This window comes from Danio rerio, chromosome 15 (assembly GCF_052040795.2).
Source record: "Danio rerio strain M-AB ecotype USA chromosome 15, GRCz13ab, whole genome shotgun sequence".
Lineage (NCBI taxonomy): Eukaryota > Metazoa > Chordata > Actinopteri > Cypriniformes > Danionidae > Danio > Danio rerio.
Genome location: NC_141035.1, coordinates 31307501 through 31327399, shown reverse-complemented (window position 1 = coordinate 31327399; position 19899 = coordinate 31307501). Strand labels below are relative to the sequence as shown.

The following is a 19899-nucleotide window of genomic DNA, read 5'->3' as shown; positions in this document are numbered from 1 at the left end:
CGAACAACAGGAAGGGACGCGAGTCTTCTTCAGGACAAGAGAGTTCCTGAATCCATCAAAGTGTGGGAGGAAATCACCTAAAATATCATGGACCAACTTGCAAATGTCATAGGACAACAGCACATGGGTAATGAAATGTGTTTTAATTGTTTAAGAAACCTTTTAACTTTTGCAGTGACGCTTTATGACATATAGTAACGTTAGTACATCCTTTGTCATTTGTCTTTCTCGTGACTGCTGACGTCTTAGTAACTTAAATATATTCAATTTACTCATTTCTATAGTTGTTTAAAGTTACCTAAAGCATTAAAAGAGTGAATTTCTCCACAGGTCTGACTGTAGGATTGAGTTTGTTGATCATCGTTGTGATTATCGTCCTCGCTGCTGTTGTTTACACTCCACCGGGCGCCGTTACGCGCTGCTTGAGGAGGAGGAGAAGCGAAGAGCAGCTCTCATTGACCGCTAACAGAATATCATGACTTATGATGATGATGATGACACAAATTAATAATAACTACATGGATCTCTGTGTTGGACCCACAACAACAATAAACTGTTAAACCGTAAATATCAGAACAACATTTACTCCTCAGTCTGATAATGGTTTAAAACATAGTGACATCCCAACAAATCACAGTTTGCACAGTTTTTCCAGTTTTTTCGTGGTGTTAGATGAGATCACACTTTCCACGGCAGATAAATAAGATCCAGCCCCAGACGCCATGATGTTGCCTGAATCTTCTTCAGGTATCTAGACAACAAGTCAGCAGAGTTTCCAATATTCAAACCTGTTAACCAGTATTCAAACAGTGTACTGTAAATATAGGAGTTGACTGTGTACAGAAGCCAGAGAAGAGCAGAAGCAGGAGACGAAGTGATGATAAGAAATGAGCAGTGTTTATTGAATAATCTTAGTTGCATGTGTTTCAGTGCGCTGTTATACTTCATCTGAACAGCACAAATTTAGCAATGTTGTTATACAGACCTTAAATTTGATACAGGCCCTCATATCAGTGGAGAGAAACATTTCATGAAACCATCACTTTAAGACTAAACAATAAGAACAGGTAATAATAAATATCTAAAATAAAGAAATCAAATCAATAAAGGATTAATATAATGAATAACGAAAACATAAATGAATAAAAAATATGAATCAAATAAATGAATAACTAAGATTTATAATTGATTTTATGGCCATAAATGAAATTATCAATGTAAAACAAATAATAATAAAACAAAACGATATATAACATAGAATTGATTTCATTTAAAGCACATACAGGTTATTACAAATTTCTGATTCTACAATGGAAATGTGAATACAGAGGAAATCAGAATTAATAAACCCCTTTGAATTTTTTTTTATTTTTTAAATATTTCCAAAATTATGTTTAACAGAGCAAGGAAATTTTCACGGTATGTCTTGACACTATTTTTCTTTTGGAGAAAGTCTTATTTGTTTTATTTCGGCTAGAATAAAAGCAGTTCTTAATTTTCTAAAAAACATTTTAAGGTCAAAATTATTAGCAGTTTAAGCTATATATTTTTTCAATAGTCTTCAAAATAAGCAACTGTTATACAATTGCCTAATTAACCTAGTTGAGCCTTTAAATGTCACTTTAAGTTGTATAGAAGTGTCTTAAAAATATCTAGTCGTATATTGTTTACTGTCATCATGGTAAAGATAAAATAAATCAGTTATTAAAAATTTGTTATTTAAACTATTATGTTTAGAAATGTGTTGAAAAAAAAATCGTCTCTTTTTTTACTCAGATATTGGAGAAAAAAAAATAAACGGGGTTAATAATTCTGACTTCAACTGTTCATATGTTAATGTAAATACATATGTGTATGCTTATATGTTAATGTAGGCTAAATATGGAAGCTGGGTTATTTTGACCTCATACTGAAATGTGCTGTAAATACAATTAAGGTAAATTTTGGATCATGCTTTTCTTATTGTCTTGAACAATTGTGCATAATATTCAAGGTCAAATTCTGTTACCTGTCAAATAGATGTCAGTCCTTTCCAGCAACCTCTGTAAAATAGCCATGTAAAAGCTGAACTGGCACTGACAGACCTATGCATTAAAAAAAATTAAGGTTATTATTTTCTCCAATTTGATCCAATTTATTTTGTTTCTGCTCAATCGTACAAACATTATTAAACATTGTTTATTTAACAGAAGACCAGTCTTATTTTAGGATTTAGTAACTGAAGTTTATATTATTTTGGTTTAAGTTGTTATTGTAGCTTTTGTCTCATTTTGAGTCTTAGTCATTTTGATGCCTCATTTTAGCCTTAGGTATTTGGGGTTTATGGTAAACTAAGATAATTAAATAAAATGGCAACTAGGTGGATTAAAATAAAGATTTATGCATATAAATATATAATAAATAATATATTTTTTTTTTTCTCCAAGTTTTCCAATAACAAATATTTTAGATTTATGGCGTTAGGGTTTGTTTAAGTCTGCAATTCTAGTGAATAACCACTAGAAGGACTAGTGCTCTTTGAAAACAAGTGTTTCTGACTGCATTCTAATATGAGTCAAATATGAGAATCTTAAAGAAATTATATTCATGTTATACAGGTTGATTAAAAGAAAATTATTTCGGGTTGATTAAAAAAAAGTATTCTTCACATTGGTTAATTTCCCAAAGTTCCATCATGTTTCTTTGATTAAATACAGATTTTCAAAGTTGTGGTCTTCTTGAAATCTTTTTGTATTATATCCTTACATGTGGTATTTCATAATGCATCTGAAATTCTTAAGCTATGGATTCTTTGTTTATTATGTCTTCCCAGGTCATTTGGAAATATGAGGAATCTCAAAAAACATTAAATAGGATTTAACACTATAAGACTGATACTGTAAATATTGAAGTGTGTGTTCAGTGTTACTCCACTAACAGTATGTCCACTTAATCTGAACTCATATGGGCAAGTGGTTCAGCTTCATTTGAATTTCAATTTCAAATTTAATAACATTTAATATGCAAATCCCCAAGGAGCAGTTTTTTTATACGTCACCCCTCTTTCTCTTTCATCAAGCTTAAGCTTAATTAAAAGCCACAACTGCTGTTGTCTGTCTGTCCCAAACACTGATTGTGTCCATAATCGCAATCCTATTTTCTTTCCTCTCCCTGCTATTCCAGATGGGGAGGCAGAGATATGGTCACTGACAAATGCAGACAGAGTCACACGTAAAATCAGACAAAATATGAGACATACTGAACTAAAATGTATTATTAATACATACAATTGATGCTATTACCAGGGCCAGATGGAATCTGCGGAGGTTTTTTGTTATTTCTGTGGAGAATTTTGGTAAAAATCTGCGGATTTCTGCAGAATTATTTTGGGAGTATCCAGCGGAGTATCATAGCTAAAACCTTAATATATTAAATAAAAAGTAATAAATTACTGAATAAAAACTGAAGAAATTCATATTTACACATTTACTCAAGTAAATAAATAGAATTAATAATGGGCTAAAAATCTGCGGAATTCTGAGGAAAATCTGCGGCATTCTGTACGCGCAGATTCCGTGTGGGCCTAGCTATTACATACAATTAATACTCTAAATGTTTACAATTAATGATGTTTCTGATCACTGACTTATCCACGATGGAAGTATTTTACCCAAAAAATAAATATAAAAAAAAATACTTTATACTGTATATGAAAGAAACAATGACATTATAAACAAAAATTAATTTTGACCAGCAGCTAATTCTCTGCAACTCCCATGGTCATCCACTGAAGTTGAGCAGGGCTGTGCCCGATCATTACCTGGATGAGAGACCACAATTGAAAGCAGGAGTCAAACCCCAGCATCCTGGCCAAATTCACCCACTATCCTCGGTCCGTCGTGGTCTCCTCTCCACCAATCAGCAGGTGTGTGGTCTGGCGCAATGTGGCTGCCATTGTGTCATCCAGGTGGATGCTGCACACTGGTGGTGTATAAGGAGATTCTCCCCAAAAAGTAAAACGCTTTGAGTGTTCAGAAAGCATTATATAAATGTAAGGAATTATCATTATTATTATAATTTAAAAAGAGTAGGTTTTTTTAAAGGCGCTTATCATCTGGACTGATACTTCATAATTAAATATGTCACACAAATGTATGATAATTTGATTATTATATATTTTTGCCTCTCAAGATATGTCGGTAGCCATTGACTTGCATTTTATAAATCACCCTAGGTCACCTACACTGTCACCGTCCTTTTAACTGTACAGACAAAAATGCAATGACTAGTAATGTGTTAAATAACCAATAAGACGTTCAACCGCAGAAAGCAATAAAGCCAAGAGATGAATCCATCAATCAATGTCACAGCATCCAGTGAAATCATGTCTTATTCATCCCCTTTTCTCTCTTCCTGTTCGCTGTGGCATCTCATTCCTAATCAATATGTTTTGGATCTCCGGCTGATTGCTGGTTTTCTCTGACAGAATGAGTCTGCATTGATCGTAGGCTGTGGTTTTTTTCCCCACATGCGCTGTAAAAACACCAGCAAACTAATATTGCATCTGCTGGGATGGAATGGGGGGGATGGAGTTCAAAAGTGGATTGGGGTTTTCAATAATCTGGTAGCCCAGATCTATTTTAAAGGATTTGATGAATTTTTCCCCTATACAGTACATCCAGAGATGCTATATATTCTGAGGATATCTCAGCTGAATTGGTTTGCATTATTTTTAAATAGAAAGCTGTGGATAATACAGTCAGTTTTACAGGGTTGATGTACAGCCGCTCATGTTTAGGCCTTTGAATCACACCCTCCTCCTCTGTACATATGCAGTCATAACACATGGGTGACAGGGCAGTCCTACCAGCTGCCGTCTGTCTGAGAAATTCTGTATTATCCGTTTCAACCAAAGGCTTCACCAATGATGCCATTGATGTACAGAAGTCTGTTTCACATCATAGTGTGTGTCTTCAGTGCTGTTTTGTCTGACTGCTCGATTTTTCCTCATCTGATCATTTATTTCCTTATGTCAACAAAAATAACAAATGGCTACAGTGTACTACAAATAAAAGCTACCAATAATGAGACCTAATTATATAACAATTGATATTATAACCCTGCTGTGAAGATAAAACTAAATGACAATCTAATGAATTTAGATACTTTTAATACAGGGAGTAAAAGAATGAATAAATAAACAAAAACTACATTTGAGATATTGTGTAATGATATATTAATAAAATAAAACAATATTCATTCATTCATTTTCTTGTCGGCTTAGTCCCTTTATTAATCTGGGGTTGCCACAGCGGAATAAACCGCCAACTTATCCAGCACATGTTTTACGCAGCAGATGCCCTTCCAGCTGCAACCCATCTCTGGGAAACATCCACACATACACACACACACACACACACACTCATACACTTCGGACAATTTAGCCTACCCAATTCACCTGTACCGCATGTCTTTGGACTGTGGGGGAAACCGGAGTACCCGAAGGAAACCCACGCGAACGCAGGGGGAACATGCAAATTCCACACAGAAACGCCAACTGAGCCGAGGGCCAGCAACCCAGCGACCTTCTTGCTGTGAGGCGAACATGCTTCCCACTGCGCCACTGCGTCGCCATAAAACAATATATATAAATAAAATCATACTAAAAGCAAATCTAAAAAATACATAGCTACACTACCAGTCAAAAGTTTGGATTAAGTTTTTTTTCATGTTTTTTTTTTTTTTATAACAATAAATATTAGAGTAATTTCTTGAAGGATCATGTGACACTTAAGACTGGGGTAATGAAGCTGAAAATTGGAATAAATTATTAAATTAAGTTATAAACTACTTTTTAACAGTTATTTTATAGCGCAATAAGATTTCACAATTTTATAATTTGTACTGTAAGCAGAATAAGCTTATTTTGAAACATTTAAAAATCCTATTGACCCAAACTTTTAACCGGTAGATTTATATTTTAATAAACAACAACAAATAACAACAATTGACTGCAAACAACATCTACTCAAAACTGTCAAATTAAAGTGAGAACAGAAAATCTAAAAATGACAAACAACAAAAATCTACACAAAAACTATTCAAATTTAAATCGGAACAGAAAATTTGCTAATTACATTTTATGAAAAATACTAAAAACTATATTATATCACATTATATTATATTATATTATATTATATTATATTATATTATATTATATTATATTATATTATATTATATTATATTATATTGTATTATTAATTTTCTTGTCGGCTTAGTCCCTTTATTAATGTGGGGTCGCCACAGCAAAATGAACCGCCAACTTATCCAGCACATGTTTTATGCAACGGATGCCCTTACAGCTGCAGCCCATCAATGGAAAACATCCACACATTCTTGCACAAACACTGCTGCCTATAGCTTATTCAATTATACCTATAGCGCATGTCTATAGACTTATGGAAGCCGGAGCACCGGGAGAAAACCCACATGAACGCGGGGAGAACATGCAAACTCCACATAGAAATGCCAACTGACCCAGTCAGGGCTCGAACCAGCGACCTTCTTGCTGTGAGGAGATTGTGCTACCCACTGCGCCACCATGCTGCATATTATATTATATTATATTATATTATATTATATTATATTATATTATATTATATTATATTATATTATATTATATTATATTATATTAAGGGTAGTAAAATAACGCTGCCTCTATTATTCTGAAGTTTGTTGATTTGTGGAGCACATTTACTTATGACGGAAAAGGCTAAATAACCTTACAACAAAAAAATAAATAAACTAAAACCAATGAAAGCATCTATAAAATTATTTTTAAAAAGTCTCCAAACAACAAATCTAAAAAAACGAATGACAAAAACACGTAAAATTACGAAAAAAAAGCTAATTTAACCTAAGTTTAAAACAAAAAAAGTAAACATAAAAATAAAATATTATATATATGTCTTAAAATGTATCTTGTATAGCACTCTCATTCATGCTTATTGTATTATATGAATTATAGTATTGCTTATATAAATTTGTGGAAAAAAACATTAAAACTTATTAGCATAAAAACACATTTATATATAAATATACAGTTGAAGTCAGAATTATTACCCCCCACCCCTCCCTTGAATTTATTTTTTTATTTTATTTTTTGCCAAATTATGTTTAACAGAGCAAGGAAATTCTCACAGCATGTTTGATAATATTTTTTTCTTCTGGAGCAAGTCTTTATTTGGCTAAAATTAAAGCAGTTTTTTAATTTTTAAAAACATTTTAAGGACAAAATTGTTAACTCCTTTAAGCTATATTATTGTCTTGCGAAAGTCTACAGAACAAACCATTGTTATACAATAGTTAGTAGTTATACTACTAGTTAAGCTTTTAAGTGTCACTTTAAGCTGTATAAAAGTGTCCTGAAAAATACCTTGTAAAATATTATTTACTGTCATCATGATAGAGATAAAAATAAATCAGTTATTAGAAATGCGTTATTACAACTATTATGTTTAGAGACGTGCTGAAAAAAAAAGTCTATCTGTTAAACAGAAACTGGGGAAAAAAATAAACAAGGGGGCTAATAGTCTTCAACTGTGTGTGTGTGTGTGTGCGTGTGTGTGTGTGTGTGTGTGTGTGTGTGTGTTTGTGTGTGTGTGTGTGTGTGTGTGTGTGTGTGTGTGTGTGTGTGTGTGTGTGTGTGTGTGTGTGTGTGTGTGTGTGTGTGTGTGTGTGTGTGTGTGTGTGTGTGTGTGTGTGTGTGTGTATGTGTATGTGTATATATAACCAAAGTGTATTAATCAGAATATCAAAATTATCAGCCAGTTTTATGTCACAAAATTATTTATGTCTCTTTCAAGCTCATGCCAGGACCCTGAAAGGCTGACAGCATATAAGCAGCCATTAATGAGGACAGTTAAGTGTCTGCAGCTACCATTGAAACTTGACCTTAGCGTCAGTCATCTAGGTGTGGTTTGTTTACTGTCACCTTGAACACGGTTTACTTAATGTTTCATTGAAGGAGGCAATCATTGCTTATTAAATGATTAGTGCTCAAATTAGGTACATATATAATCATTGTGAAGGTATTCTGGACAATAATATGACCAAGACCACTTTGGGTTACTTGAAGAAATTGTGGCTCATTTTCCTACTCATTAATTTATACTCTACTTAATAGAAAGCAAATATGTGAAAAATTATTAATAAAATTCCGACTTTTTTTCTTTTCAGAAAAAAATGTAAAAAAACAATTATTAGGTACCTTTAAGGGTACAAATGTGTACCTTTTTAAAATGCTTATTGACATTTATTCATTTTTCTTTCTTCCTTTCTTTCTTCCTTCCTTTCTTTCTTTTTTTCTTACTTGGTTGGTTAGTTGGTTGGTATATTGAATAGTATTGTGAGGAAATTTAAAAAATATATAAAACAGATTTAGAACGTGATAGTGTCAGAAGACCACAACCTTTCTATATGACGTAGATAGAACATTTGAGAGTGTTTGTTAGAAATAAGGGTGTTGACAAAAAAATCTTTACTTTAGACAATTCTTGAAAAAGACTTAAGAGCAATAACATGCAAATGCTATGTCTAGTCCCAGCTGGTCAAACGCATCATTTTTATTTTTTATGCTATTGTATTGTGAATAGGGTTGCAGCTAGAAGGGCATTGGCTGCGTAAAACATATGCTGAATAAGTTAGCGGTTCATTCCACCGTGGCGACCCCTGATTAATAGAGAGACTAAGCCGAAAAGAAAATAAATGAATGAATGTATTGTGAATATAAATATATATATTTAAAATATGGAGGTACTGTTTATTTTATGCATTAACTGTATTTTGCAGCCATATTTTGTTTTTGTTTTTTTTTAACAGTGAGGACCACAATGGAAACAAGCCCAGGGCTTTATTGTGTTTTTATCCTCGACAGTTTTATTTCAAAATGTGTGAAATACTTGTATTTTTCTACAGTTTGTCTAAAATCTGTTAAATTAAAATTCATTTTTAAATGGTTTTACAGAATAGAAAAGAAGAGAATAAAATACAGGAATAAAGTTTTTGTAATACATTTTTTTATAATGCAGGAAAACTCGAACTACATGTAAACAAAACAAAATAAAGCTTGATTGTGTGAAATTACTAAAAAAGGGCTACTTCTCTTTTTTGCATTTTTGTTTTGTTTTGTAAAGCTTTTTTCCCTTTTTAAATTGATAATAAAAAAGTGATGCAAATTATGTGCAATAGTTTCATTAACCTGGCACAAAGAGTATATCTAAGCTATTTGCCTGGCATCTATAAAACATAAAATTATCGATTAAAACGTCAATCAAATGGCAAAGAGGAGAGGAATGACGCCTCATCCTAAGCAACTGTTAAGCGCTGTTTAGTGGTTTGACAGCTGGCACGTACAGCGCATGCGCAGAACGAACAAGTCGAAGCTCGAAGACGCGGCTGCACATCTTCCTCTGTGCGACGGCACCAAATGATGTGAGTTTCGCCGCTATCTTCTCTGTCATCTCGCGTTTCTCTACCTTGAATGGCGCTGGTCACCGTACAACGGTCGCCAACCCCGAGTACATCATCCAGTCCGTGCGTGTCGGTGAGTTCTTGTCTATTTTACCAGTTTTGTATAGTTATTAAATGATTTTAATCCATGCCCGTGCTGTAAGCGGTAGCTAGGGTGTTCACTCAATGTACGCATGCGCAGAACGATTTTGAGCTTATCAGTGGCGGACATGCAACTAGCCGGTTAGGCTTTGTTCTGTATAAGTGTTTGTTGTGTCTTGCTGGGTATGTTTTTAAGTTATAAAAACACTAAAACGAAGCTACCTTTAGGTTTGCGAGCTATTAGGCAACAGTAGCGGATATGTATTTTTGTAAGATAGTTGTGTTGGCTAGTTGCTAGCTGCTGATGTTCTTACAGTACATGTGCAGTAACATGTAGCCTACTTCAAAAACTATTCAAGAACCACATTGTCGTGAATTTTAATAAATGTATTTTGATACTAAAAGTGAAACATCTCAAATACATATAGAATATGTGATGTGTCATGTTCATTTGTTGTAGACACGATTATTTACTTCATCTTTTTCTCCACAACTGTCAAAGATGCAAAACAATTATTGTATGTAATTTAATGTGCTTTTATTGACAGAAATTCTTGTAACACTTTGCAATATGGTTTCATTTCTTTACAATACAGCCTAACCAATCTATGTAACATCAGAACTAACTGTGAATAATACATTTAAATTAAGTGATCTTTTAATATACATCCTGTAAATTTCTCTTGGTCAGCCTCATAACTATTTTTGCACTATTTATCATCTTAAATTTACATATGGCATATTTTTATGTCTCTTGTTCGACCTCAGAATTGTTTACTCCACCTCACTCTACCTCCCCCCATCCCCATATTTTGCACTCATATTTATCATTGTATATTTACGTAGTACATCTTGAATATCTCCCATTCTACCTCAGAACTGTTTACTCTCCCTCACCCTACCCCTCATCCTCTGTTTTGCACTACTGTTCATCATCTACAGTTATTTCTACTGTAACTTGTGTAGTATGATCTGTATTGTATGGTAAGGATATTTTTACATGTTTGCATTGAGTAGTGAGATGCACTTAATCTCATCACACATGTATATAATGTACATTGTTTACGTGTACAGTAACAATAAAAGGCATTCTATTCTATATTATATGATGGATATGTGTCAACATTAACTAAAAACTTTTAATTTATTTGCTAATGTTTTCAGATGAGTTAGCAATGAAACATATTCGCAAAGAATAAGTAATACGTTTGTTGTGCTCTTCTGTGTCAACGTTATTTTAATGCAATAAAAAAGTTCATTGGTAGTGTTACTGCTTTTAATTCATGAACCCTATTTTAAACTATTAGTCATTTTCTTAATGTTTGAAAGTCAATGTTGTAGATGGAAAAATTGTGGATTTAAATGTATACAGTTTTGCAACACTATGAATAGGTTTGTAGTATAATGCTGTTCTGTATATGACCAAAGATTTTAGCCAGTATTATGAGATCTAGAAAACACTGTTCAGTTGAATACATTTGCTGATTAAAAGGGGGAGATGGTGCATGAAAAGTGGGTTAGAACTATACAGCCCATGTCTTGTTTTGTCACATCTTACGGTGCACATAGCATAGATTTAAAGTTTTTAAGCCCTGCAGCCTGATCCCGATTGAAACGATTATTTACATATTTCAGAATCTTGAGTTTTTTGTGTTTTTTTATATTTCAGAATCAGAAGTGCGTTCAAAAGTGGAAAAAAAGAGGCAGTTAAAGAATTAAGTGTAAACTAGGCAATAGGCATGGGCCGGTATAAGATTCTGATGGAATGATAACCTGAATAAAAGTATCACGGTTTCACGGTATTGTGACATACTGCTCTAAAATATGTTCTTGTTTGGGTAAAAAACAAAAACTTTTTGAACACGATATATTTTATTTTAGGAAACATTTAAAATATTTTGGAGCAGTAAACGTGTCAGGCTAAATGAATCATTGTCTTCTGCTGTCTTCATTAGTGTCTAAAACACAGATTTCTTTACAATTTACAAACAGCATCTTTGAAAAAACTTTTTTGCTGGAGTGGAGATACTTTTGTCCTAAAAAAACAAAAAAAAAAGAAAACATAAATAAGACAACTTACAATATTACAAAACATTTTTGGTGGTTTTAAAACCTTGACTTTTCCAAACCACTGTATACCTTAAACAGTGATCATCCCATGGCTAGTGTAAACAGGAATACATTTTTGCTTCTACACTTGTACACTCTGATCAACCAAAATGCATCTTAATCAGGTGTAAACAGGGCATTTAATCATTTTTGTTAGCATCCACATAAATAAACAATAACATTTATTTAAAGGTAATTGATGTTACTGAGTTGACTTGCCTTAACCTATTCATCTTAAATCAATAGTCCACCCAAAAATAATTATGTGACTATTACTCACTAAAGCCTTTATGCTTTATTTCTTTAGCTGAACACTGAAGAAGATATTGAAGGAATATTTGCTCATGTATTGAGAACCCAAACTGTCTAGCTACTTATTAACAGCCCTCAGAATATTTTAGTTTTTATTCAACAGAAGAAGCAGGTCAAAAACATGATTATAGTCTAAATAATGCTGAGTGAGTTGCCCTAAAATTAAAACCTAGATTAATTAAACATTTTAACTCTATTATGATTAATGAAAAATTATTTTATTTATTTATTTATTTTATTTTTATTATTTTTTTTCCCTCATACTGATAAGTTTTATTTGCCGTCTCAAGGCATCTCTGCGCAACTTCCAATCATCGCCAATGTAGTGCAAAGTAAGGCTCAAGAATGAGTCTATTCCATCATCCTACTTGACCAGAGATCAGATGTGACTGCAAAGTAGCCACAGAAGAATAAATCAGCCACAGCCTTTAATTTAGCGGGGTCACATGACATGTAGGGAAATTAATTGAAAAAGATATGTAAAAATGAGATCGATTATAGATTCTGAATGTCGATTTCGATTACTTTTCGATAAATCGTCCAGCCCGAACTCTAAATAAATGACATTTTTGTTGGGCTATCCCTGTAATAGGCCAACTTAAACTCATCAGAGTAATATCTGCTTTAGTGCAGGCCATATAAAGGCCACATCCAAATAGGAAATTTAGGTTATGCGAGTAAAAAAAAAATATGGGCTTATTTTTCCCTCTATTACCAGCTGCCCGTCATGTGACCCCATTGAGGCATCCATGTGAGTCATCTTGTGAGATGCCTGAAGGTTTTCCAGACAAAGTCCTCAGTGAACCTTTCCTAGCGAGCCTTATTAGTATGCCAAGTTTGACCCTGATTGTGGTGCATGTCCATATGCAAAAATCCATAGAGCTGGTATTTGATTATCAAATGAACCAGTTTCTCAAATAAGTTCAATGTGAAGAGTTACATTGTTGTACATTGTCTTGTTACCAAAGCAAAGCGCTGTCTCAGACACCACAACGTTACTGCAGTTCGGTGTCTCTCACGCTGTTGTTTACTGCTGCAGTGTGTTTTTGCCAAAGCATATGGTGATTATAGTTTGAATTGTGTCTGACTTCCTCTTATTTACTGTAAGCAGTGCTGTTGAGAAGCACTGGGTTTGTGACATTCGTATGCAGCATAGATTGCCTGCCTGATCCCTGAGAGAAAGTACTCTTGGATTGGGATTACAAAGACAGGCAGCGTGGATTAAATATAGCCTGGGCCATTGTGGACAGAGGAAGTCTGAAGCTTTGCAGTAATCACACATCTCTACTTGTAATTTGTTGTGTGTGCGTGTTTGTCTTTGTTTGTTTGGCTTAGCTAGAAAAAATGAGTGAGAAGGTTTAGATCTGTAAGATAGCAATCAGTGGAAGATGGGGATGTGCGAGCCGCTTGATATGCATCAAGCCTGCTTACATTGCAAGCGACTCGCGCATCTTCCAGTGATTGTTGTCTTACAAATCTAAACCCTCTCACTAATTTTTTGTCTTTCATTAGTAAGACAAAAGGTTTTTTTCTGTAATGACACTTGAGACAGATGCTGAAGGTGTTTCGAATAAACATCATTTTCTGTTTTGCTGGGTAATGATGCGCGTGAAGTTTCTTCTTATATTGTACATTATTCATAACTAAGGTAATCTACTATGCACTACTGTTCAGAGGTTTCGGGTCAGAAAATGTTTATTAACTGTTTGTATGCTGTTCAGAAATTTTTTGGCCAAAATTGTACTTTTGGTTTATTTATTGTACCTCATTGGTGATATGAAACTTTGTAAAGATTTTGCAATTGGTTGTGTGTATAGGCAGGGGCGGATTTAGGTTTTTTTTTTTGGCCCTAAGCAATTCCAGGTATGAGGCCGTAGCATTTTTTAAAAATAAACAGCTTGTTAAAAAATGTATATATATATATAAATCTCCAGTACATCTAAAAAATTCTCTAGTCACTTTTTTTGTGTTAAATTTGGTGCTAGGAGGGTCTGAAAAGTCGCTAAATTGACTGAAGCACTCACACCTCGTGCATGTGCAGTATGGATGGAACTTTCCATTATTCATGGGGGCACCCAGTTTTGAAAAGAAATAACAACATTAAAAGAAACATTTTTAATTGATTGAAAAGGTTTAATGGCCCTGAAAAAAAGTTACTCTTGTGTTGTTCACAGTCAAAAAATGACTGCATGGAAGTGAATAGGAAACTGATTTAATCTAGCTTTTTTTTTAAAAACCTCCATGCTGAAACAAAACTTGTTTGCATTTATTTCCTTTGTTGTTTTAGAGTACTTTTTTACTTTGACTATAACTACTATATAAATACAGTTTTGTATACTAAAATGCCCTAAAATAGAAAATATCAATCAAATACAGATATGGACAAAATTGTTGATACCATTCAGTGGTCACTGAAACAGAAAATAAATAATTATTAATCAAACATTAAATGGAAAAACTAAAGAAAATCCGTTCTTTCTTTCTAATTGAAACATTAATAGCATTATGCATATAAAGCATTAAAAGGCAAACCAATGAAACTGTACCTGACAAAATTAAAGGGTATACTAACAATTTAGTCCATATATAAATAGCGACAATTCAGTACATTTATTTTATTGAAATGACAAAGTCGTTAAAATAAAATGGTGCAACAGAGCGCTAAAAAGTATGCAATCATTTTTAAAAGTAAGAATACAATTTTTTTTTCATAATTGAAAAGAAAATTAGTATATTAAAGTATTATAAGTATATTAAAGTTTCAGATCATTTAACACTAAAGCCGGCAGCAATCGAGACTAAAAATGAAACTTCGCGTCAAAAGAGATAAATAATTGCAATTCATGAATTTTTATTTTTTACTCTATTTTTGATCAAATAAATGCAGCCTTGCCTAAGAATTACAAATCAAACTCTTATTTTCCTCTAATTTAAATTAATGAATATTCATCATGTGACTGAATATTTATTGTAAAAACTTTTTAGCCATAGTCCTAAGGGAGATTGCTGCTGTTTTATTCGGTATTTCACAATTATAAAAATACGAATTGTAAAAAAATAACATATTACATGTAGCGATGGATTATTATTAAAAATAAGGCAAGTATAAAATCAATTTTGCGCCATATTTTTAGCAGTAAGGGAAAATATGTAACTTGTGTTTTGACTGCACTTGCAGTCTGATGCTAAAGTATTATGGCGAAAACAAATCAACATAACAATAGAGATACAGATCTCAGTAAAGTTACAGTAAGCCAAAAGAGTTAGATTTTTTTGCTGATGAACAGTTATCTTCTTGAATGTGCTCCCGATCTGATCTCTCCATCTCTATTTGGTCCTACAGGAGGCAGGCAGTGCTGAAGATGACCGGCGCTCTCAGCCCAGGAGGTATGTCCGCTTTGTTCATCCATCTGTATTTAAGTCTCTACTATTTAAAGCCACACTTCTGGACAGACATCTTTGTTTTTGAGGAGAACATCCACTTTAGTTTTACCCTTAAATTGCCTGATATGCTGTATTTCCACCAGGGGGAGCATTGTGAACAGTACATGACAAACGAGTGGACAGACAGTTGCTTTAATTTTCATACTTGGCTTGGGTTTGAGTTTTTATGCATGTCTCAACCTCAGAATTGACAACTGTATTGCTTGATCTGGTAGTTTTGGCATTTGATTAGCAAATTAGCCACTTAAGGAGGTAAAGATCTACACCTAGGGATGAAATGAAAAAAGTTTTAATTATAGACATTGTCGCTTTAAAGATTTCTAATTAAAAAAGGAACCAAATATTTAAATGAGATGTTATGCAACTGAAACCAGGAAGGTGGTGGGCTGAATGTTACCTGTTGCTATCTTGTGTACGTGCAGTCCAGTACAGTGTCTGGCCTGTGAAATATTTGCATGATTATCAGTTGGATGTATCTGTCAGCAATATTTGTGTATTTTAGAGTATGTGCGTATGTATGATACTTCAGGCTTGTTTATTTTGTTTCGGTTTCTTGTTTTGGATTCCCTCAAAATGTAAGCATCGTGGTTTAGGCTAAAGCAAACATCGCATGACACACTTTACATAAGACAGCACGAAATCTAAAATGATTTTTCACGTATCCCTACCCTTGCCTGTTCATTTATTTAAATACAGTATGTTAGCTGTTTTATTGATTGATTGATTGATTGAATTTAAAAAGTTTTAGTACTTCAAGGGTCTTCAACATTTAAACAAAATACAAAAAGGAGACTCTTTTGATTTTTTTTGGATAATTTAGGTTAGCTGTACATTTTTTTCTCCATTTTTTTGTGATTTGTGTTTTTTTTTCATTTATTCAAACTTGTGAAAAACTTTTGATGTTGAAAAGTTTTAAAAAGTTACTTTTATTGACATTTGTAATAGTTGAATTGATTTTGTTATTATTATTGTTAATTACAGAACAAAAACTGATAATAATCTGCCTATATAACTATATAGTATTTATTATAAAACATATAGCTCCAAACAACTAAAATGTCAATAAAGGCACTTTGTTAAGCTGCACAGTTGAATTTTCATCATCAAAAGTCAACAAAGCGGTTGGCGCAATAGCCTAGTGGTTAGCGTGTTGACATATGGTGCAGTAGCACGTCAGGGCGTCCCGAATTCTAATCCCGGCTCGAGGATATTTCCTTACCCCCTCTCTCTCTCTCTCTAACTTCGCTTTCTGTCTTAATACTGTACTATTTAATAAAGGCAAAAGGCCAAAAATAAATCTTAAAAAAAAAAAAAAAAAGTCGACAAAGCGGAGATCAGTGATCATAATGCAATTTATGGCTGCACAATATATCCTTACAGCATTTTAAGTAGGTAAGTGATGTGTTTTTATATAGCACATTTATTGTGTCTGGCCATACACCTAAGGCACATCACAATCATGAGAGGGGTGTCTCCACACTCCACCACCAGTGTGCAGCATGCACTTGGATGATGCAACGGCAGCCACAGGACAACGACACCAGTGCGCTCACTACACACCAGTTATATATGGAGTAGAGAGACTGTAATAGAGCCAATTCGGTGGATGGGGATGATTGGGAGGCCATGATGGGTAGGGTTGATGGAGGAAATTTAGCCAGGACACTGAGATTACACCCCTACTCTTTACGAGAAGTGCCATGGATTTTTAGGGCCTACTCACACTATGGTATCCGAACCATGCCCAGGCCCATTTCCCGGATCGTTTGAGAAGTGTGAGTGCGCTGAATCGGGCTCAGGCACGGTTCACTTGGCCGGCCCTGGCCCGTTTGGAAAAGGTGGGCCTGAACGCTGTTCACTTGGGCTTTGGCGCGGTACGTTTGTACGTTCAGGCTTTGGCTCGTTTTGCACTCACACTACAAACGTACCGCGCCAAAGCCCGAAACTGAAAGCGAGACGTGACTTTTAAATGACTGTTTCATATGGATTTATCAATCATTCTTACTGTTCAATGAACGCAAACTCAGTTTATTAAAGACGCAAACCCCTCACTGCACCACAGCTGCGCACCTTCAGCAGACCTCCTCATTCCTGCAGCACGAGGGCTTTATGATTGTTTATGAGCGCCAAAAGTGTCGGATCTGATCGGCGAAACATCTGACTGCTTGTCGAAATATTTGACTGCATGTCACTGCATATCAAACGACTGAAACGATATAACTAGAGAAACCTCCTCTGTGTTGCTAAGTGAGAGCACTTCTCACTGAACAGCGCAGCATCGATGACGTAAGCGTGCCGAGGCCCGATTGTAGCGTGAGTGCTGGCCGTCGGGGGAGACGGGAGGGGGGACAAGCGTGCTTTGGCCCAGTTTGAGGCAACTGTTGAGTACGTTAATGACGACAGAGTTAAGACCTCGGTTTAAAGTTGTATTTGAAAGACGATGCTCACTGACAGTATAGCGTTCCCTTCACTTTACTGGGACATTAGGACTCACTAAGACTTCAGGATGAGCACCTCCTACTGACCTCACTAACACCACTATCAACAGCAACCTAGTTTTCCCATGTGGCCTCCCATCCAGGTACTGACCAGCCTCAGCCCTGCTTAGCTTCAGTGAGTAACCGGTATTGGGCTGCAAGGTGATATGGCTGTGGCATCGATATCGCAATGTGAACATCTGCAAGTCTTCTGCTAGTCACATGGCAAGATATGCAATGTTGAGTCTGAATTATAGCTGACCAGGAGCTACAGAATTGTATTTAATTATTGTATTTATATGGAATTTATTTATTCTAGTCCAAATATCTACATTTCAAAGCGAAAACTAAATTATTTCACTCGCCACACTGGCAGAACATTTTGCTTGTTTTAAGGAAAAACTTTTAGTTTTGACTTTATTTCTTTTAAATTATTTTATTTAACAATATTTTTAAATTATCTAAAAATGTTTAGATATTTGGACTAGAAATTAAACAAAGCAATGAAAAGCTATTATTCATGTGTTTATTCAATTTCTGTACCTGAATACTGTTAGGCTCCCCACAAAACTGTCAAATTGAGCTGTTCAAGTATCTTGTGAAACTGTATTAATAATGCAATATTTATTGCAGGAAAAAACTATCGCAATATATTGTGCAGCCCTATGCAATTCAAAACCCTAAATGAACTGGATAAAATACATGAATTACAAAATAGAGAATTTGTGATTTACCAAATACAGTGTATTAAAAATTAGATAAATTGCTATTTTTTATTATGTAAAGATCTGATGACATTTCTTCCAAGTTTTAAATAAAATTGTTGTCATTCTGAGCATTTTTGCTGTGTGGAATTAGCCACTGTATTTTTAAATTCTATATTAAGCAGCTGGTTTTGTTTTGGCCTGTCTTTGGGATGTTAATTAACTCGACCCGTTTATTTAATTGTGTCCAAGTTCAACTAAAGGTTTTGAATCAAATTGCAAGAGAACAAGCATGTGGTGGTCTGTAGCACATAGCTGACAGCGTAGGGCTTTAGTTAGACGGTCTGGAGCGGGTTCAGATTTGGGTCTAATTTGAATCATGAGAATCCTTTTGGTCTGATAACTATTCAAGCTTCGTTATGCAACATGGTTTGGCTTCCCACCACCAGAGCTGGAATGGTCTGGGAGGGTCTACGTGACATCAGGCTTTTGTTTATGTTGTATCCAAGGCAAAAACTAGAACCCTCAGGTCAAGCTTACTAGCCACCCTAAACTTGGCACTCTCGAAAGCTGTGCCACACATGTCTTCAATTACACGGTGCGTTAGGTAATCTTATGATGAGCATGATGTCATTTCCTTGCGATATTCTCATATCTTGGAGTGTTTTCGTTTGCCTTTTCCCATTGGCATCCTCATGCTACAACATGACCCTGGATTATGTAACATTTGGCCTGAATTAAAAGTATATCTTGCTATGCATGATCCCAGTTTATGATTTAAGGGGCTGCAGAGGGGATCTTGGTTCACTTTGGTACATGGTAGTAAATAAATGATTTTTATGTAGTAGTTTTGCTGCCATGTACACAATTGTTCAAGTGAATTGGGGTCATTACGATTTTGTGTTTGGGAAGAAATCTTTTAATCTATCCAAGACCAAATTTATTTGATAAAAAAACTATTTAAAATTGTGGTTTTCTGTTTTAATATAATTTAAAGTGTCATTTATTCTAGTGATTCAAAGCTGAATTTTTTGTTGTCAGTACCAAAGTCTTCTGTGTCCCGTGATCCTTCAGAAATAATGCCGTTTTGATCCTTAAAAACATTTCTTCAATGATCAAAACAGAACAACAGCTGCTAAATGTCCGTACTAACTTCTGTTTATATATACTGTTGTGCATTTTGTTTTATTTATTTATATATAGATAGATAGATAGATAGATAGATAGATAGATAGATAGATAGATAGATAGATAGATAGATA

General features: G+C 34.3%; 1 protein-coding gene and 1 long non-coding RNA gene across 4 annotated transcripts in view; both read left to right on the top strand.

Moving 5' to 3' along the window:
• si:ch211-225b7.5 lies at positions 1–2673 on the top strand. The gene is made up of 2 exons (NR_170079.2): positions 1–127; positions 331–2673. It is a non-coding gene; the product is annotated as a si:ch211-225b7.5 (long non-coding RNA).
• A 6768-nt stretch (positions 2674–9441) lies between these two features.
• The window catches only part of ssh2a (slingshot protein phosphatase 2a), a 38413-nt gene continuing 27955 nt past the window's right edge, over positions 9442–19899 (top strand). For 2 of the 3 annotated variants that reach the window (XM_087284261.1, XM_087284258.1), the window contains exons 1-2: positions 9442–9583; positions 15356–15399. In XM_087284261.1, the coding sequence (XP_087140387.1) occupies positions 9521–9583; positions 15356–15399 (107 nt within the window). In that variant the 5' untranslated portion in view covers positions 9442–9520. Of the gene's footprint in view, positions 9584–9687; positions 9733–15355; positions 15400–19899 lie in introns of those variants that run through there. The other variant, XM_087284260.1, reaches the window with a different exon arrangement.